Below are 22,372 nucleotides of genomic sequence, written 5' to 3'. Positions count from 1 at the left end.
ACTTCGCCGGAGAGTACAACAGCACCCACATCTGAATCTACACCACTGTCAGAAACAACTTCTCCAGAGAGTACAATAGCAGGCACATCTGAATCTCCAAGGGCACAAGAAACTACTTCTCTGGAGAGTACAAAAACACCCACATCTGAATCTACAACACTCTCAGAAACAACTTCTCCTGAAAGTACAATTGCAAGCACATCAGAATCTACAGTGGTGCAAGAAATCACTTCTCTAGAGAGTACAACAACAGCCACAACTGAATCTTCAAGTGCACAAGAAACTACCTCTCCAGAGGGTACAACAACAGCCACATCTGAATGTCCAGGAGCACAAGAAACTATTTCTCTGGAGAGTACAAAAACACCCAGATCTGAATCTACGCCACTCTCAGAAACAACTTTTCCAGAGAGTACAATTGCAAGCAAATATGAATCTACAGTGGTGCAAGAAACCACTTCTCCAGAGGGTACAACAACAGCCACATCTGAATCTCCAGAAGCACAAGAAACAACTTCTCCAGAGAGTATAATAGCCGGCATATCAGAATCTACAGTGGTGCAAGAAACCACTTCTACAAAGGGTACAACAGCAGCCACATCTGAATCTCCAAAGGCACAAGAAACAACTTCTCCAGAGAGTACAAAAACACCCACATCTGAATCTACAACACTCTCAGAAACAACTTCTCCAGAGAGTACAATAGCAGGCACATCAGAATCTACAGTGGTGCAAGAAACCACTTCTCCAGAGAGCAGAACAGCAGCCACAACTGAATCTTCAAGGACACAAGAAACCACTTCTTCGGAGATTACAAAAACAGCTGCATCTGAATCTACAACACTGCCTGAAACAACTTCTCCAGGGAGTACAATAGCAGGCACATCTGAATCTACAGTGGTCCAAGAAGCCACTTCTCCAGAGAGTACAACAGCAACTACATCTGAATCTCCAAGGGCACAAGAAACCACTTCTCCAGAGGATACAACAGCCACATCTGAATCTCCAAGGGCACCAGAAACTACTTCTCCGGAAAGTACAAAAACACCCACATCTGAATCTACAATACTGTCCGAAACCACTTCTCCGGAGTGTACAATAGCAGGTACATCTGAATCTACACTGGTCCAAGAAACAACTTCTTCTAAGAGTACGGGAGCCACATCAGCATCTTCAAGAGGACAAGAAACTACTTCGCTGGAGAGTAAAACAGCAGCCACATCTGAATCTACACCACTGTCAGAAACAACTTCTTCAGAGAGAACAATAGCACTCACATCTGAATCTACAGTGGTCCAAGAAACCACTTCTCCAGAGAGTACAACAGCAACCACATCTGAATCTCCAAGGGCACAAGAAACTACTTCTCTGGAGAATACAAAAATACCCACATCTGACTCTACAACACTGTCAGAAACAACTTCTCCGGAGAGTACAGTAGCAGGCACATCTGAATCTACAATGGTCCAAGAAACAACTTCTTCTAAGAGTACGGGAGCCACATCAGCATCTTCAAGAGGACAAGAAACTACTTCTCTGGAGAGTAAAACAGCAGCCACATCTGAATCTACACCACTGTCAGAAACAACTTCTTCAGAGAGAACAATAGCAGGCTCATCTGAATCTACAGTGGTCCAAGAAACCACTTCTCCAGATGGTACAAAGGCAGACACATCAGAATCTCCGAGGGCACAAGAAACCACTTCTCCGGAGAGTACAAAAACAGCCACATCTGAATCAACAATACTGTCTGAAACAACTTCTCCTGAGAGTACAATAGCACGCACATTTGAATCTACAGTGGTGCAAGAAACCACTTCTCCAGAGGGTACAACAGCAGCCACATCTGAATCTCCAGAGCCACAAAAAACAACTTCTCCAGAGAGTACAATAGCCGGCACATCAGAATCTACAGACGTCCAAGAAACCACTTCTCCAGAGAGTACAACAGCAGCCATATCTGAATCTACACCACTGTCAGAAACAACTTCTCCAGGGAGTACAATAGCAGCCTCATCTGAATCTACAGTGGTCCAGGAAAGCACTTCTCCAGATAGTACAACAGCAGTCACATCAGAATCTCCAAGGACACGAGAAACCACTTCTCCGGAGAGTACAAAAACAGCTGCATCTGAATCTACAATACTGTCTGAAACAACTTCTCCCGTGAGTACAATAGCACGCACATTTGAATCTACAGTAGTAGAAGAAACCATTTCTCCAGAGGGTACAACAGCAGCCACATCTGAATCTCTAGAGGCACAAGAAACAACTTCTCCAGAGAGTACAATAGCCAGCACATCAGAATCTACAGTGATGCAAGAAACCACTTCTCCAAAGGGTACAACAGTAGCCCCATCTGAATCTACAACACTGTCAGAAACAACTTCTCCAGAGAGTACAATAGCAGGCACATCTAAGTCTACAGTGGGTCAAGAAACCACTTCTCCAGAGGGTACAACAGCAGCTACATCTGAATCTCTAGAGGCACAAGAAACAACTTCTCCAGAGAGTACAATAGCCAGCACATCAGAATCTACAGTGATGCAAGAAACCACTTCTCCAAAGGGTACAACAGTAGCCCCATCTGAATCTACAACACTGTCAGAAACAACTTCTCCAGAGAGTACAATAGCAGGCACATCTAAGTCTACAGTGGGTCAAGAAACCACTTCTCCAGAGGGTACAACAGCAGCTACATCTGAATCTCCAAGGGCACAAGAAACAACTTCTCCAGAGAGTACAATAGCCGGCACAACAGAATCTAGAGTGGTGCAAGAAACCACTTCTCCGGAGAGCACAACAGCAGCCACAACTGAATCTTCAAGGACACAAGAAACCACTTCTCTGGAGAGTACAACAGCAGCCACATCTGAATCTACACCACTGTCTGAAACAACTTCTCCAGATAGTACAATAGCTGGCACATCAGAATCTACAGTGGTGCAAGAAACCACTTTTCTAAAGGGTACAACAGCAGCCACATCTGAATCTCCAAAGGCACAAGAAACAACTGCTGCAGAGAGTACAAAAACATCCACATCTGAATCTACAACACTCTCAGAAACAACTTCTCCAGAGAGTACAATAGCAGGCACATCAGAATCTACAGTGGTGCAAGAAACCACTTCTCCAGAGGGTACAACAGCAGCCACATCTGAATCTCCAGAGCCACAAGAAACAACTTCTCCAGAGAGTACAATAGCAGGCACATCAGAATCTACAGTGGTCCAAGAAACCACTTCTCCAGAGAGTACAACAGCAGCCATATCTGAATCTACACCACTGTCAGAAACAACTTCTCCAGGGAGAGAAGCAGGCACATCTGAATCTACAGTGGTCCAAGAAACCACTTCTCCAGAGAGTATAACAGCAACCACATCTGAATCTCCAAGGGCACAAGAAACCACTTCTCTAGAGAGTACAACAGTACCCAGAACTGAATCTTCAAGGGCACATGAAACCACTTCTCCAGGGGATACAACAACAGCTACATCTGAATCTCCAAGAGCACAAGAAACTACTTCTCTGGAGAGTACAAAAACACCCACACCTGAATCTACAACACTGTCCGAAACCACTTCTCCGGAGTGTACAATAGCAGGCACATCAGAATCTACAGTGGTGCAAGAAACCACTTCTCCAGAGAGCAGAACAGCAGCCACAACTGAATCTTCAAGGACACAAGAAACCACTTCTTCAGAGATTACAAAAACAGCTGCATCTGAATCTACAACACTGCCTGAAACAACTTCTCCAGGGAGTACAATAGCAGGCACATCTGAATCTACAGTGGTCCAAGAAGCCACTTCTCCAGAGAGTACAACAGCAACTACATCTGAATCTCCAAGGGCACAAGAAACCACTTCTCCAGAGGATACAACAGCCACATCTGAATCTCCAAGGGCACAAGAAACTACTTCTCCGGAAAGTACAAAAACACCCACATCTGAATCTACAATACTGTCCGAAACCACTTCTCCGGAGTGTACAATAGCAGGTACATCTGAATCTACACTGGTCCAAGAAACAACTTCTTCTAAGAGTACGGGAGCCACATCAGCATCTTCAAGAGGACAAGAAACTACTTCGCTGGAGAGTAAAACAGCAGCCACATCTGAATCTACACCACTGTCAGAAACAACTTCTTCAGAGAGAACAATAGCACTCACATCTGAATCTACAGTGGTCCAAGAAACCACTTCTCCAGAGAGTACAACAGCAACCACATCTGAATCTCCAAGGGCACAAGAAACTACTTCTCTGGAGAATACAAAAATACCCACATCTGACTCTACAACACTGTCAGAAACAACTTCTCCGGAGAGTACAGTAGCAGGCACATCTGAATCTACAATGGTCCAAGAAACAACTTCTTCTAAGAGTACGGGAGCCACATCAGCATCTTCAAGAGGACAAGAAACTACTTCTCTGGAGAGTAAAACAGCAGCCACATCTGAATCTACACCACTGTCAGAAACAACTTCTTCAGAGAGAACAATAGCAGGCTCATCTGAATCTACAGTGGTCCAAGAAACCACTTCTCCAGATGGTACAAAGGCAGACACATCAGAATCTCCGAGGGCACAAGAAACCACTTCTCCGGAGAGTACAAAAACAGCCACATCTGAATCAACAATACTGTCTGAAACAACTTCTCCTGAGAGTACAATAGCACGCACATTTGAATCTACAGTGGTGCAAGAAACCACTTCTCCAGAGGGTACAACAGCAGCCACATCTGAATCTCCAGAGCCACAAAAAACAACTTCTCCAGAGAGTACAATAGCCGGCACATCAGAATCTACAGACGTCCAAGAAACCACTTCTCCAGAGAGTACAACAGCAGCCATATCTGAATCTACACCACTGTCAGAAACAACTTCTCCAGGGAGTACAATAGCAGGCTCATCTGAATCTACAGTCGTCCAGGAAAGCACTTCTCCAGATAGTACAACGGCAGACACATCAGAATCTCCAAGGACACGAGAAACCACTTCTCCGGAGAGTACAAAAACAGCTGCATCTGAATCTACAATACTGTCTGAAACAACTTCTCCCGTGAGTACAATAGCACGCACATTTGAATCTACAGTAGTAGAAGAAACCATTTCTCCAGAGGGTACAACAGCAGCCACATCTGAATCTCTAGAGGCACAAGAAACAACTTCTCCAGAGAGTACAATAGCCAGCACATCAGAATCTACAGTGATGCAAGAAACCACTTCTCCAAAGGGTACAACAGTAGCCCCATCTGAATCTACAACACTGTCAGAAACAACTTCTCCAGAGAGTACAATAGCAGGCACATCTAAGTCTACAGTGGGTCAAGAAACCACTTCTTCAGAGGGTACAACAGCAGCTACATCTGAATCTCCAAGGGCACAAGAAACAACTTCTCCAGAGAGTACAATAGCCGGCACAACAGAATCTAGAGTGGTGCAAGAAACCACTTCTCCGGAGAGCACAACAGCAGCCACAACTGAATCTTCAAGGACACAAGAAACCACTTCTCTGGAGAGTACAACAGCAGCCACATCTGAATCTACACCACTGTCTGAAACAACTTCTCCAGAGAGTACAATAGCTGGCACATCAGAATCTACAGTGGTGCAAGAAACCACTTTTCTAAAGGGTACAACAGCAGCCACATCTGAATCTCCAAAGGCACAAGAAACAACTGCTGCAGAGAGTACAAAAACACCCACATCTGAATCTACAACACTCTCAGAAACAACTTCTCCAGAGAGTACAATAGCAGGCACATCAGAATCTACAGTGGTGCAAGAAACCACTTCTCCAGAGGGTACAACAGCAGCCACATCTGAATCTCCAGAGCCACAAGAAACAACTTCTCCAGAGAGTACAATAGCAGGCACATCAGAATCTACAGTGGTCCAAGAAACCACTTCTCCAGAGAGTACAACAGCAGCCATATCTGAATATACACCACTGTCAGAAACAACTTCTCCAGGGAGTACAATAGCAGGCACATCTGAATCTACAGTGGTCCAAGAAACCACTTCTCCAGAGAGTATAACAGCAACCACATCTGAATCTCCAAGGGCAGAAGAAACCACTTCTCTAGAGAGTACAACAGTACCCAGAACTGAATCTTCAAGGGCACATGAAACCACTTCTCCAGGGGATACAACAACAGCTACATCTGAATCTCCAAGAGCACAAGAAACTACTTCTCTGGAGAGTACAAAAACACCCACACCTGAATCTACAACACTGTCCGAAAGCACTTCTCCGGAGTGTACAATAGCAGGTACATCTGAATCTACAGTGGTCCAAGAAACAACTTCTTCTAAGAGTACGGGAGCCACATCAGCATCTTCAAGAGGACAAGAAATTACTTCTCTGGAGAGTAAAACAGCAGCCACATCTGAATCTACACCACTGTCAGAAACAACTTCTCCAGGGAGTACAATAGCAGGCACATCAGAATCTACAGTGGTCCAAGAAACCACTTCTCCAGAGAGTACAACAGCAACCACATCTGAATCTCCAAGGGCACAAGAAACCACTTCTCTAGAGAGTACAACAGTACCCAGAACTGAATCTCCAAGAGCACAAGAAACTACTTCTCTGGAGAGTACAATAGCACGCACATTTGAATCTACAGTGGTGCAAGAAACCACTTCTCCAGAGGGTACAACAGCAACCACATCTGAATCTCCAAGGGCACAAGAAACCACTTCTCTAGAGAGTACAACAGTACCCAGAACTGAATCTCCAAGAGCACAAGAAACTACTTCTCTGGAGAGTACAAAAACACCCACATCTGTATCTACAACACTCTTAGAAACAATTTCTCCAGAGAGTACAATAGTAGGCACATCAGAATCTACAGTGGTGCAAGAAACCACTTCTCCAGAGACTACAACAGCAGCCACAACTGAATCTTCAAGGACACAAGAAACCACTTCTCCGGAGAGTACAAGAGCAGCCACATCTGAATCTACACCACTGTCAGAAACAATTTCTCCAGAGAGTACAATAGCAGGCTCATCTGAATCTACAGTGGTGCAAGAAACCACTTCTCCAGATGGTACAAAGGCAGACACATCAGAATCTCCGAGGGCACAAGAAACCACTTCTCTGGAGAGTACAAAAACAGCCACATCTGAATCAACAATACTGTCTGAAACAACTTCTCCTGAGAGTACAATAGCACGCACATTTGAATCTACAGTGGTGCAAGAAACCACTTCTCCAGAGGGTACAACAGCAGCCACATCTGAATCTCCAGAGCCACAAAAAACAACTTCTCCAGAGAGTACAATAGCCGGCACATCAGAATCTACAGACGTCCAAGAAACCACTTCTCCAGAGAGTACAACAGCAGCCATATCTGAATCTACACCACTGTCAGAAACAACTTCTCCAGGGAGTACAATAGCAGGCTCATCTGAATCTACAGTGGTCCAGGAAAGCACTTCTCCAGATAGTACAACGGCAGTCACATCAGAATCTCCAAGGACACGAGAAACCACTTCTCCGGAGAGTACAAAAACAGCTGCATCTGAATCTACAATACTGTCTGAAACAACTTCTCCCGTGAGTACAATAGCACGCACATTTGAATCTACAGTAGTAGAAGAAACCATTTCTCCAGAGGGTACAACAGCAGCCACATCTGAATCTCTAGAGGCACAAGAAACAACTTCTCCAGAGAGTACAATAGCCAGCACATCAGAATCTACAGTGATGCAAGAAACCACTTCTCCAAAGGGTACAACAGTAGCCCCATCTGAATCTACAACACTGTCAGAAACAACTTCTCCAGAGAGTACAATAGCAGGCACATCTAAGTCTACAGTGGGTCAAGAAACCACTTCTCCAGAGGGTACAACAGCAGCTACATCTGAATCTCCAAGGGCACAAGAAACAACTTATCCAAAGAGTACAATAGCCGGCACAACAGAATCTAGAGTGGTGCAAGAAACCACGTCTCTGGAGAGCACAACAGCAGCCACAACTGAATTTTCAAGGACACAAGAAACCACTTCCCCGGAGAGTAAAACAGCAGCCACATCTGAATCTACACCACTGTCTGAAACAACTTCTCCAGAGAGTACAATAGCTGGCACATCAGAATCTACAGTGGTGCAAGAAACCACTTCTCTAAAGGGTACAACAGCAGCCACATCTGAATCTCCAAAGGCACAAGAAACAACTGCTGCAGAGAGTACAAAAACACCCACATCTGAATCTACAACACTCTCAGAAACAACTTCTCCAGACAGTACAATAGCAGGCACATCAGAATCTACAGTGGTGCAAGAAACCACTTCTCCAGAGAGTACAGCAGCAGCCATATCTGAATCTACACCACTGTCAGAAACAACTTCTCCAGGGAGTACATTAGCAGGCTCATCTGAATCTACAGTGGTCCAGGAAAGCACTTCTCCAGATAGTACAACGGCAGACACATCAGAATCTCCAAGGACACGAGAAACCACTTCTCCTGAGAGTACAATAGCACGCACATTTGAATCTACAGTAGTAGAAGAAACCATTTCTCCAGAGGGTACAACAGCAGCCACATCTGAATCTCTAGAGGCACAAGAAACAACTTCTCCAGCGAGTACAATAGCCAGCACAACAGAATCTACAGTGATGCAGGGAACCACTTCTCCAAAGAGTACAACAGTAGCCCCATCTGAATCTACAACACTGTCAGAAACAACTTCTCCAGAGAGTACAATAGCAGGCACATCTAAGTCTACAGTGGGTCAAGAAACCACTTCTCCAGAGGGTACAACAGCAGCTACATCTGTATCTCCAAGGGCACAAGGAACAACTTCTCCAGAGAGTACAATAGCTGGCACATCAGAATCTACAGTGGTGCAAGAAACCACTTCTCCGGAGAGCACAACAGCAGCCACAACTGAATCTTCAAGGACACAAGAAACCACTTCTCCGGAGAGTACAACAGCAGCCACATCTGAATCTACACCACTGTCTGAAACAATTTCTCCAGAGAGTACAATAGCTGGCACATCAGAATCTACAGTGGTGCAAGAAACCACTTCTCTAAAGGGTACAACAGCGGCCACCTCTCAATCTCCAAAGGCACAAGAAACAACTTCTCCAGAGAGTTCAAAAACACCCACATCTGAAGCTACAACACAACAGGAATCAACTTCTGAGGAAAGTACAACAGCAACCACATCTGAATCTACACCACTGTCTGAAACAACTTCTCCAGAGAGTACAATAGCCGGCAAATCAGAATCTACAGTGGTGCAAGAAACCACTTCTCTAAAGGGTACAACAGTGGCCACCTTTCAATCTCCAAAGGCACAAGAAACAACTTCTCCAGAGAGTTCAAAAACACCCACATCTGAAGCTACAACACAACAGGAATCAACTAGTGAGGAAAGTACAACAGCAGTCACATCTGAATCTACAACACTGTCAGAAAAATCTTCTCCAGAGAGTACCATAGCAGAAATATCTAATTCCACAAGAGAGCAAGGAACAATTTCTTCAGGGAATATAACATTCACATCGGAATCTACAATGATACAAAAACCAACTTCTCCAGGGAGTACCACAGTCACCACATCTGATTCTACAATCGTCAAAGAAATAACTTCTCTACAGAAAACAACAGCAGCCACATCTGCTTCGACAACATTGTCAGAAGCCATTTCTCCAGAGAGTACAATAGTAGGCACATCTGAATCAACAGTGGTGCAAGAATCCACTTCTCCAGAGAGTACAACAGCAGCCACAACTGAATCTACACCACTGTCTGAAACAACTTCTCCCAAGAGTACAATAGCAGACCCATCAGAATCTGCAATGGTACAAGAAACAACTTCTTCACAGGGTGCAACAGCAGCCACATCTGAATCTCCAAGGGCACAAGAAACTACTTCTCCAGAAAGTAAAAAAGCATTCACATCTGAATCTACAAAACTGTCAGAAACAACTTCTCCAGAGAGTACAATAGCAGGCACATCTGAATCTACAGTGATCCAAGAAACCACTTATCCAGATAGTACAACAGCAGCCACATCAGAATCTCCAAGAGCACAAGAAACTACTTCTCCAGAGAGTACATCAGCAGCCGCATCTGAATCTACAACAGTGTCGGTTACCATTTCTCCAGAGAATACAATAGCAGGCACATTTGAATCTACAATGGTCCAAGAAACCACTTCTCCAGAGAGTACCACGGCAGCCACATCAGAATCTCCAAGGACACAAGAAACCACTTCTCCAGAGAGTACAACAGCAACTACATCTGAATCTACAACACTGTCTGAAAAAACTTCTCCTGAGAGTACAATAGCAGGCACATCTCAGTCTACAATGGTGCAAGAAAACACTTCTCCAGAGGGTACAACAGCAGCCACATCTGAATCTCCAAAGGCACAAGAAACTACTTCCCCGAAGAGTACAAAAACAGCTGCGTCTGTATCTACAACAGTGTCAGTTACCATTTCTCCAGAGAGTACAATAGCAGGCACATCTGAATCTACAGTGGTCCAAGAAACCACTTTTCCGGAAAGTGCAACAGCAGGCCCATCAGAATCTACACCACTGTCAGAAACAACTTCTCCCGAGGGTACAACAGCAGCCACATCTGAATCTCCTAGGGCACAGGAAACTACAAAAGCACTCACATCTGAATCTACACCACTGTCTGAAACAACTTCTCTAGAGAGTACAATAGCAGGCACATCTGAATCTACAATGGTGCAAGAAACCACTTCTCCAGAGGGTACAACAGCAGACACATCTGAATCTCCAAAGGCACAAGAAACTACTTCTCCAGAGAGTACAACAGCAGCCACATCTGAAGCTACAACACAACAGGAATCAACTGAGGAGAGTACAACAGTTGTCACGTCTGAATCTACAAGACTGTCAGAACCAACTTCTCCAGAGAGTACCATAACAGACATATCTGATTCCACAAGAGCACAAGGAACAACTTCTTCAAGGACTATAACAGCAGCCACATCGGAATCTGCGATGATACAAAAATCAACTTCTCCAGAGAGTAAAACAGTCACCACATTGGAATCTGCAATTGTCAAAGAAACAACTTCTCTACAGAGAACAACAGCAGCTGCATCTGAATCTACAACAGTGTCAGTTACCATTTCTCCAGAGAGCACAATAGCAGCCACATCTGAATCTACAGTGGTCCAAGAAACCACTTCTCCAGAGAGTACAAAAACAGCCAAAATTGAATCTACAACAGTGTTGGTTACCATTTCTCCAGAGAGTACAAGAGCACCCGCATCTGAATCTACAACACTGCCTGAAACAACCTCTCCAGAGAGTACAATAGCAGGCACATCTCAGTCTACAGTGGTGCAAGAAACCACTTCTCGGGATAGTACAAAAACACCCACATCTGAATCTACAACACTGTCAGAAACAACTTCTCCTGAGGGTACAATAGCAGGTCCATCAGAATCTACAATGGTGCAAGAAACCACTTCTCCAGTGGGTACAACAGCAGCCACATCTGAATCTCCAAGGGCACAAGAAACCACTTCTCCGGAGAGTACAACAGCAGCCACTTCTGAATTTACAACACTGTCAGAAACAACTTCTCCGGAGATTACAATAGGAGGCACATCAGAATCTACAGTGGTGCAAGAAACCACTTCTCCAAAGGGTACAACACCAGCCACATCTGAATCTCCAAGAGCACAAGAAACCACTTCTCCGGAGAGTACAAAAACAGCTGCATCTGAATCTACAATACTGTCTGAAACAACTTCTCCCGTGAGTACAATAGCACGCACATTTGAATCTACAGTAGTAGAAGAAACCATTTCTCCAGAGGGTACAACAGCAGCCACATCTGAATCTCTAGAGGCACAAGAAACAACTTCTCCAGAGAGTACAATAGCCAGCACATCAGAATCTACAGTGATGCAAGAAACCACTTCTCCAAAGGGTACAACAGTAGCCCCATCTGAATCTACAACACTGTCAGAAACAACTTCTCCAGAGAGTACAATAGCAGGCACATCTAAGTCTACAGTGGGTCAAGAAACCACTTCTCCAGAGGGTACAACAGCAGCTACATCTGAATCTCTAGAGGCACAAGAAACAACTTCTCCAGAGAGTACAATAGCCAGCACATCAGAATCTACAGTGATGCAAGAAACCACTTCTCCAAAGGGTACAACAGTAGCCCCATCTGAATCTACAACACTGTCAGAAACAACTTCTCCAGAGAGTACAATAGCAGGCACATCTAAGTCTACAGTGGGTCAAGAAACCACTTCTCCAGAGGGTACAACAGCAGCTACATCTGAATCTCCAAGGGCACAAGAAACAACTTCTCCAGAGAGTACAATAGCCGGCACAACAGAATCTAGAGTGGTGCAAGAAACCACTTCTCCGGAGAGCACAACAGCAGCCACAACTGAATCTTCAAGGACACAAGAAACCACTTCTCTGGAGAGTACAACAGCAGCCACATCTGAATCTACACCACTGTCTGAAACAACTTCTCCAGATAGTACAATAGCTGGCACATCAGAATCTACAGTGGTGCAAGAAACCACTTTTCTAAAGGGTACAACAGCAGCCACATCTGAATCTCCAAAGGCACAAGAAACAACTGCTGCAGAGAGTACAAAAACATCCACATCTGAATCTACAACACTCTCAGAAACAACTTCTCCAGAGAGTACAATAGCAGGCACATCAGAATCTACAGTGGTGCAAGAAACCACTTCTCCAGAGGGTACAACAGCAGCCACATCTGAATCTCCAGAGCCACAAGAAACAACTTCTCCAGAGAGTACAATAGCAGGCACATCAGAATCTACAGTGGTCCAAGAAACCACTTCTCCAGAGAGTACAACAGCAGCCATATCTGAATCTACACCACTGTCAGAAACAACTTCTCCAGGGAGAGAAGCAGGCACATCTGAATCTACAGTGGTCCAAGAAACCACTTCTCCAGAGAGTACAAAAACAGCCAAAATTGAATCTACAACAGTGTTGGTTACCATTTCTCCAGAGAGTACAAGAGCACCCGCATCTGAATCTACAACACTGCCTGAAACAACCTCTCCAGAGAGTACAATAGCAGGCACATCTCAGTCTACAGTGGTGCAAGAAACCACTTCTCGGGATAGTACAAAAACACCCACATCTGAATCTACAACACTGTCAGAAACAACTTCTCCTGAGGGTACAATAGCAGGTCCATCAGAATCTACAATGGTGCAAGAAACCACTTCTCCAGTGGGTACAACAGCAGCCACATCTGAATCTCCAAGGGCACAAGAAACCACTTCTCCGGAGAGTACAACAGCAGCCACTTCTGAATTTACAACACTGTCAGAAACAACTTCTCCGGAGATTACAATAGGAGGCACATCAGAATCTACAGTGGTGCAAGAAACCACTTCTCCAAAGGGTACAACACCAGCCACATCTGAATCTCCAAGAGCACAAGAAACCACTTCTCCGGAGAGTACAAAAACAGCCACATCTGAATCTACAACAGTGTCAGTTACCATTTCTCTAGAGAGTACAAAACCAGCCGGATCTGAATCTACAACACAACAGGAATCAACTTCTCAGAGTATAACAGCAGTCACATCTGAATCTACAAAACTGTCAAAAACAACGTCTCCAGAGAGTACCATAGCAGACATATCTGATTCCACGAGAGCGCAAGGAACAACTTCTTCAGAGAATATAACAGCAGCCACATCGGAATCTACGATGATGCAAAAATCAACTTCTCCAGAGAGTACAATAGTACGCACATCTGAATCTACAGTGATCCAAGAAACCACTTCTCCAGAGAGTACAACAGCATCCACATCTGAATCTCTAAGGGCACAAGAAACTACTTCTCCTGAAAGTACAACAGCACCCACATCTGAATCTACAACACTGTCAGAAACAACTTCTCCGGAGAGTACAATAGCAGGCACATCTGAATCTACAGTGGTCCAAGAAACCACTTTTCCAGATAGTACAACGGCAGCCACATCAGAATCTCCAAGAGTACAAGAAACTACTTCTCCGGAGAGTACAACAGCAGCCACATCTGAATCTACAATACTGTCTGAAACAACTTCTCCTGAAAGTACAATAGCAGGCACATCTGAGTCTACAATGGTGCAAGAAACCACTTCTCCAGAGAATACAACAGAAGCCTCATCAGAATCTCCAAGGGCACAAGAAACCACTTCTCCAGATATTACAACACCATCTTCATCTGATTCTACAAAAGTGACAGAAACAATTTTTCTGGAGAGTACAATAGCAGCCACATCTAAATCTACAGTGGTGCAAGAAACCACTTTTCCAGGGAGTACAGCAGCAGCTGCCTATGAATATTCAACAGTGTCAGAATCAACTTCTCTGGAGAGCACAACAGTAGTCACATCTGAATCAACAGTGGTGCAAGGAACATCTTCTTCAGGGAATTCAGCAACATCCACCTCTGAATCTTCAATGATGCAAGAAACAGCTTCTCCAAATAATACTACAGGAACACCAATATTAACAAAATCTTTGACTCCTACAATAGCAGCCACATCTGAAACTACAATGTTGCAAAAAACAACTTCCCTAGAAAATACCACAAATATTGTGATAGGAACATCATCCCTAACTTTTACTAATACAACACAAAAGCAATTAACAACATTCAAATCTGATTCCACAACAGCATCAGCAACTGTTTCTTCAGAGAGTGGGAAAAGCAGTATCATTCCAACAACATTTGCTACAAAGAGCCCATCTACTATAACCGGGAATGATTTTTCTGATTCTAATTTTGAACCATCGTCAGCAACAACTCAATCGTCTATTACTGTCACGGGTAATTGTATTATTTTTATTATTCATTAATTCTTATTTTTTTAAGCTTCCATTTCCCAAAGATTTTCATATGGGATAAGGGATGAAATCACTTGAAAACTGTATCATCTATAACCAATTTATGTAGGCTCTGGAAGACCCTTCCAAGAATGTTTGGACTATCCTTCTTCTTTATCTCTGGTGGGAGCTTGTTCAGGCAGGCTTCAAAGAAAGAGACTTTTATTATATGCTGACTTTTTCAGTTGTGGATTTTAGTAGTTTATGGATTATTTCAAATCATTTGATATTTGATTACTCTTTATTTATTTTATTCATTTATTTCATACATTTATATCCCGTTCTTGAGGGCAGCCTCACAACCGGAAACCCTTAGCTTCCAACACATAAAATTAAAACAACAACTACAGATAAAACAAATAGTTAAAAACGTCAAGTATGAAACATCCATTTAAAATTGCACACTTTCAAAGTCATAATCCAGGTCTGTCCATTATGAGTCAGATAAATCATTCTCGTTATTATCGCTGCGTCTACTGTTTGAATGCTTGGTCCCACAACAATGTTTTTAGCTTTTTCCTAAGGGACAGGAGGGAGGGGGCTGACCTGATTTCATTAGGGAGGGAGTTCCACAGATGCAGGGCCACCACTGAGAAGGCCCCGTCCCTTATCCCCACCAATTGCGCTTGTGAAGGTGGTGGGATCAAGAGCAGGGCCTCCCTGATGTTCTTAACCTCTGTGGTGGATCATAGAGGGAGATACATTTGGACAAGTAAGCTGGGCTGGAACCATTTAGGGCTTTATAGGCTAAAACCAGCACTTTGAATTGTGCTTGGTAGCAGACTAGCAGCCAGTGGAGCTGACATAACAGGGGGTGATATGTTCCCTGTATGCCGCTCCAGTGAGCAATCAGACTACTTGAAGCTTCCGAACAGTCTTCAAAGGCAACTCCACGTAAATCATGTTGCAATAATCTATTTGGGATGTAACAAGAGCGTGGATTGTTGATGCTTTTATTTGCCTTTTTAATTGTTGCAAACTGCTCAGAGTGCCTAATTGGGAAAAGAGGGGATATTAATAAAATAATATTAACGTGAATAATAAACCACTCTTTGGGAGAAATACTGCACAGAAATGCAATAATATACAGGCAGTCCCCAAGGACTTCATCAAATGCAATAAAATCAGCGTTTCTACATATTTAGGAAATGGCTACCAATGGGATCAATGTAACTGGAGACAACTGTTGTGGTAATCTCTGAGCGGTTAGACTCAATTTAACCCTCTCTGGGGGAGATTCCACCAAAAATCAGCAGAGTAGCAAAAGCAAAAGCTTTCAAATGCAACAGTTACTTACACGGGGTGAGCAAAGAAAAGCCTTTCAACTTAGGATGGCAATGGAGTGCAGAGTCTCAGTAAAAGTTCAAAAAGTATTTATTCAGGTAAAAAGAATTCCATTGTAGATAGAAAGGCTTGGGAGCTGTCTAGTCTACTCTAGACTGGTTTCTAAGGAAAAATAAGAAAGGAAAAATAACAAACATCTAAATAGTTACATCTTGCCAGGAGAGATGGCGAGATGCTTCTTGTTAGCTAGAAGAACAAAGGGAGAAGATTGAATCAATATGGTTCCAACCTCATGGTCCAGTTTATTGGGGCCATAAAAGACATTCTGACCAATGAGAAGTTAGTGTCCCTGGAGATTCACATTTCGACTAACTTCAAAGTAAAGGATGTGACGTAAACAGGATAGAGTGAAACACAGTAAAGCCTGTCTAGGCATGCTTTGGAAACAGGGAAAGGATTCCCTCAATCTAACTCTATCATCTATCTGACTACATTTAGACTTGAGTAGTCCAGGATGATTCCCAACAACAACATTCCAACATCAATATCCAAGAGTCCATCACATGCCACTATTACCTATGAGACAAGTACATCTAAACAGACAATGATGTTGAATGATGGAGATGAAAGCAAAAAAGAATAATGATTATTGTTATCTACACTTAAAACTCATTGACACATATTTTCTCATTGGCAACAGGCACATTTGCAACTCTTCTCCATTTCATCGTTACCATAAGCAACCCTGAGGCAGACTTGCAACTGAGAAACTCTGCGAGTTGCAGTCCAAAAACATAATTTCCTAGGCTCCACTATCAGATATTTAAAGACTGAGTTCAAATAGCTGTTGTGGAATCCTGGGAGTCATCGTTTTACAAGGTCTTTAGCCTTCTCTGTTTGGTGAGCTGGTGCCTCACCAAACTACAAATCCCGTTATCCCATAGCAATGAGCCATAGCAGTTTAACTGGTGTCAAACTGCATTAATTCTACAGTGCACAGTCAGCCTAAATCTCTGAAGTCCTGGGTCCGTGAATGCTCCTGAAATATTAAGTGGTAGTCCTGAATGAGGAATGAGATGTGTGGCACCTCCAATTCTTTGTGGATCAACAACTCCCAAATACTGATTGTTCATAAACTGTTGTCCAACAATATGGGGAGGGCCCCATGTTCCCCACACCTGTCCAAAACATTTTGAAGGAATTTGTAAACTATGCTCACCTTGAATACTTGACAGATTACTCATACAAGGTCTAGTTTCACTGTCGGAGGTGTCTGAGCTACTTCAAAACTGTAAAACTATTTCCAAGATGTTTTATTTATGTTTTATTTCCTCTTCCCTTCAACTCTGCAGAAGTCAAATTACCACAGTGGACTTTCGTCATTATCGTGGGACTGAATGTCATGGGAGTTTTCTTGTTCCTGACATGCCTTGGCTTCTTGGTAAGGAAAAACAACCAAAGACCTGAGCTGTCGAGATGCAAAAAGGGGTAGCTGCTGGCTCTGAAGTCAGCAGGAAGGTGAATCCATACTTAGTTCCAGTCATAACTTTAAATGAGCTACTTTAGACGCTGAATGTATCTCTAGGGATAGGGTTCAATGCTTTGGATTGCTTCTTTAAAATCTTAAACGCATTCACTGATGAACAATATGTGTGTGTGTGTGTGTTATGAATCCTCAATCAATGGGGAAAACCCCATATTCAGAGCATCCGCATAGCAGCAATTCCCTTCATGCATTTACCGTGTACTCTGAACCCAACTGCCTGGGGTGGGCATCCTTGCAAGCTCAGAAGGCCATTTGCAGCTCCTATTGACCCAGCACAGGCCACACAATCAACATTTTCTGTAACTGGAAATTAGCAAGAGGGGCCTCTAAGAGCATTTTTAGACCAAAACTTGGATTTTCAGCTGAATTTTTGAAGTGGAGACTGTTGGGTTCAGGATCATAAGGGACACCCCCATGGACTATACTTGACCCTCTGCCCATAACTACATTTGGCCCATGAGCCAAGCAGTTTTCATCCCTAGAGTTGGGATTACATGCTGGACCCTCACTCTATTCCTAGATCAAAACATATGACTGAAATGCTTCATGGGATTGTGGTCCACAATGGAATAGGGTACATGTCACATTGAAGAACTCTATTGCGCTCTCTGATATGACATTCTTTATGAAGGTGGCAAAGCTGTGCATGAGGATGGGGAGAAGTGACATTTAATGAAGGTTGTCCTTCCTTCCTTCTTTCCTTTCTCTCCCTCTTCATCAGCTTGGGAAAAGTTACTTTAAAAAAGACAGCTCCCAGAATTCATAGGACAGTGTTTCTCAACCTGTGGGTCCCCAGGTGTTTTGGCCTACAACTCCCAGAAATCTCAGCCAGTTTACCAACTGTTAGGATTTCTGGGAGTTGAAGGCCAAAACATCTAAGGACGCACTGCCATAGGAGATTCTGGCAACTGTGGTCTAAATAAGTAACCTTTCCAAGCTCTGGTCCCCAAATTGTGCTAATGAGCTAAGTAGGACATCTAAACAGGCCACTGTCCACAACACCACAAGGCTAAAGGGACCCATTACTGTGCTTCTCAGTCAACTTCTACAATGATTATGAGCACTCTTGGGTACTTTCAGTTTTCACACTTTCTCTTCTTCAAACTGTGCTCTCTGTAGGTCGTTGGCTTCCTGAGGTCACCCATGTCCATGGCAAGATCTGTAGCTTATGGTGTATAAGGAAGCCACCTTATACAGCTGGCAGTTCAGCTGGGGAAGGAACTATGGTCAGCAAGTGCTTTAGGAACAACAACAGCCAGCAGATACTTCAGGACTCCCAGGACTGGAACTGGGGAAGGGAGAGAATCAGCCAAAACTGCGACAATAACAATAATAATTATGCCTTGGTACAACAAGGTTTGGGGCTTTCTCCCCAGCATCCTATTTTTTGTGTTCCTTTTAGTTATAATCCTTTTCTCTAGGATGTACAGGGCTGTCAACTGATCTCATTTTTCCCCTTGAAATTCTCCTGAGGTTTTATCAAACATACAAGGTCTTCTGATGCGATGATGATAGGACTATTTTATCTATCTAATAAAGGTGCAGCAGCCTGGTCAGATACAATAACTGGGCTCAGTTGCTATCAGGTATTTGTAACTACCTCTAGATGCCAACAACGAGAGCTCACTCTCATCCAGTAGACTGCTGTCTGGTTGAGCTCTTTTTCTCTACAGCCATATTTAAACATATTTATAGATAGATAAGTAGGTATATAGCTAGATTAGTTAGATGTCAGATAGATGGATAGATGTGTTTTTCTGCTGAAAGCGGTGCTTGCAGTTTCAGAGTTAGAAGTGACCCCCCCCCCCAGTTTCACAACACTGGTATGCAAGATTTACATACGGTAAATAGTACATACATGAATCCTCAGTGCCACAGCGGGTAAAACCACTGAGCTGCTGAATTTGCTGACCGAAAGGTTGGCAGTTCAAATCCAGGGATCGTGGTGAGCTCCCGCTGTTAGCCCCAGCTTCTCCCAACTAGCAGTTCGAAAACATGCAAATGTGAGTAGATCAATCGAAGGTAACAGTGCTCCATGCAGTCATGCCAGCCACATGACCTTGGAGGTGTCTACAGAAAACGCTAGCTCTTCAGCTTAGAAATGGAGATGAGCACCAACCCCCAGAGTCGGACACGACTGGACTTAGTGTCAGGGGAAAACCTTTATCCTTTACCACTCAATACATACATTATTGCAGAGATCATCCAACAAGGTAAGATAGTATTATATACCTCTTTGTAAAGAAAGAAGGAAATTGTTAAGCCATTATGGCAAAATAAGGAACTGCACAATCTCAGGTATTGGGTAGCAATTTGTTGGTGAGCAGAAATAGTTCTGTCTTCTCATGTGTTCATTTTTGTAGTATGAAAAAAATTAAAAGGAAGAAAAATGTGCTTATCTGATCACTTAAAATACTTCAATTTAATATAATTATCATCCATGGGACCACCCCACTTCACTTTTGTAGAATACTACTTTAGAGAAGGGTGCTTGCTCATAAATACCAATGACAGATGAAAGCAGTCGACTGAATGGGGAAAAAGCTGCCACCCTTTCCATGTCTTAAACAGGAGATCAGCTGCCTTGGGTCCCACTGTACAATAAATCAATCAAATAAACAATGATAAATAAATTTAAGGTTGTTCTAAATACTGACATTTGTTTTTGTTTTGTTTCTTAGTGTGAAATGTAGTGTGAAGTCCAGTCCAACCTCCTGCTTCTTGGCAGGGGGATGGACTGGATGGCCCATGAGGTCTCTTCCAACTTTATGATTCTATGATTCTAAGTAATTATTTGATAAACAACACACACAATTATTTTTAGTGCCATGTGACCATTCCTCCATGAAGTTTCATTTACCCTTTTCTCAGAGTCAAACTAGACACTAATGCATATTTCTTGCAATTGAACCCTTTTCCCTCCAACAACAGGGTTGTCTCAACATATGGTCTTGCACCTTGAGCCCTTCCAATGATCATTTGCAAAACAAGACATTAAATACATACAACAAAAGCATACAACATCTTTCACCACTTGGGAGAGCACTTTTGCAAGTGATGAATGCACTTTCTAGCTTGGCTGTCAGTTGAAAAGAGAAGATCCAGCTTTACCTTGTGTGTGGGTATATGCCTTCAGGTCACCTCTTGACTCAAGAATTTCATAAGGCTCTCTTGTTGTTGTTTTGTGTCTTCAAGCCATTTCCAACCTATGGTAACCCTAAGGTGAATCTGCCACAGGGTTTTCATAAGAAGATTTTTCAAAACATGTTTGCCATTGCTATTGTTCAAAACACGTTTCCCATTGCTGAGAGAGTCTGACTTACCCAAGATCATCCAGTGGGTTTCATGGCTGATCACGGTCTCCGGAGTCATAGTCCATACTCACAAAACCATGCTGATTTTCTTAGGCAGGATATCTTGAGAGCTTCTTTTGCTTGTTCATTCCTCTGAAATATATCCTACAGCTCTTGGAATTTGTTGGGCAGTCTCCACTCAAAGCACTAACCAGAACTGACCCTGCTTTGTAGGGACACCAAAGTTCACCAATGGAGTGAACTTGTTTTCTTCTGCTCCAAAACTAAAACACAAATCCATAGGTTCAAATTATAAGAAATTCTACTTAATATTACAAGAGCTGTATGTAGTGGAACAGATTGCCTCGAAGGGTGATGAGCTCAATCCTTGGAAGCCTTTAAATACAAGTTGAAGGGATATCTTTGGTTATGACTTCATGGATTAGATGGCCCTCCAGGCCCTTACAACCTTGACAACCTTTGGTTTTACTCTTGCTATTGTTAATTAATGGGGAATTTAAAATCATTGTTGATCTTCTGAAAATCACTCAGAGATCTCCCAGCAGGTCCAAATCTAGCTTCTGGCCACTTCTGTGGAAGATGATGGCATATATGCCACTATTATAGGTCACACTTGAAAACATGAGAAAATGCTAGGGATATAAAATAATACAAAAGTAAGACATTTTAAAAAGAGAAAATTAATTCAAAGAGAATATAATGCAGCGTAGTGTATGACCAGCTTATCATCTTGGGGTGGATCCAGGTATCTGTCAAAATATAATTAGGTTATACATGATATTTGTCTTTTGTATTATTTATTGTTCATTGTATTCAAACTGAAACTGAAATAGTGAACTATCTATATACAGATAACCCTCTGCATTTCATAGAATCATAGAAGAGTTGAAATACATTATGGGACCATTCAGTCCGACTTCATTCTGCCATGCAAAGCACCCCTGACAGATAGCCATCCAGCCTTTTCTTAAAAGGCTCCAAGGAAGGAGCTTTCACCCCACTCTGAGGCAGTGAGTTCCACTGTTGAACAGCTCTCACAGTCAGGAAGTTCTTCCTGATGTTCAGACAGACTCTCCCTTCCTGTCATTTGAACCCATTGCTGCCAGTCCTAGTATCCAGGGCAGCAGAAAACAAGTCTGCTCCTCTTCTTATGACACCCTTTCAAATATTTATATATGGCTACCATGTCCACTCTAACCCTTCCCTTCTGCAGGCTAAACATACCCAGCTCTTTATGATGCTCTTCATAGGGATTCATGGTCTCCAGACCTTTGATTGTTAAGTCATCTTCCTCTGGACATGTTTCAGCTTATCAATATACCTCTTGAATGGT

At 43.1% G+C, this 22,372-nt stretch overlaps 1 protein-coding gene across 1 annotated transcript in view; it reads left to right on the top strand.

The window, feature by feature from the left end:
* Positions 1–20,377, top strand: part of LOC103278025 (mucin-3B) — a 30,043-nt gene extending 9,666 nt beyond the window's left edge. Inside the window, exons 2-4 of the mRNA XM_062969338.1 lie at positions 15–14,839; positions 17,532–17,620; positions 18,845–20,377. Coding sequence (XP_062825408.1) covers positions 15–14,839; positions 17,532–17,620; positions 18,845–18,904 — 14,974 coding nt within the window. The 3' untranslated portion in view covers positions 18,905–20,377. The remainder of the gene's footprint in view (positions 1–14; positions 14,840–17,531; positions 17,621–18,844) is intronic.
* The last annotated feature ends 1,995 nt before the right edge of the window (positions 20,378–22,372 follow it).

Source organism: Anolis carolinensis, chromosome 2 (assembly GCF_035594765.1).
Source record: "Anolis carolinensis isolate JA03-04 chromosome 2, rAnoCar3.1.pri, whole genome shotgun sequence".
Lineage (NCBI taxonomy): Eukaryota > Metazoa > Chordata > Lepidosauria > Squamata > Dactyloidae > Anolis > Anolis carolinensis.
This window is presented reverse-complemented; position numbering and strand designations above follow the sequence as displayed.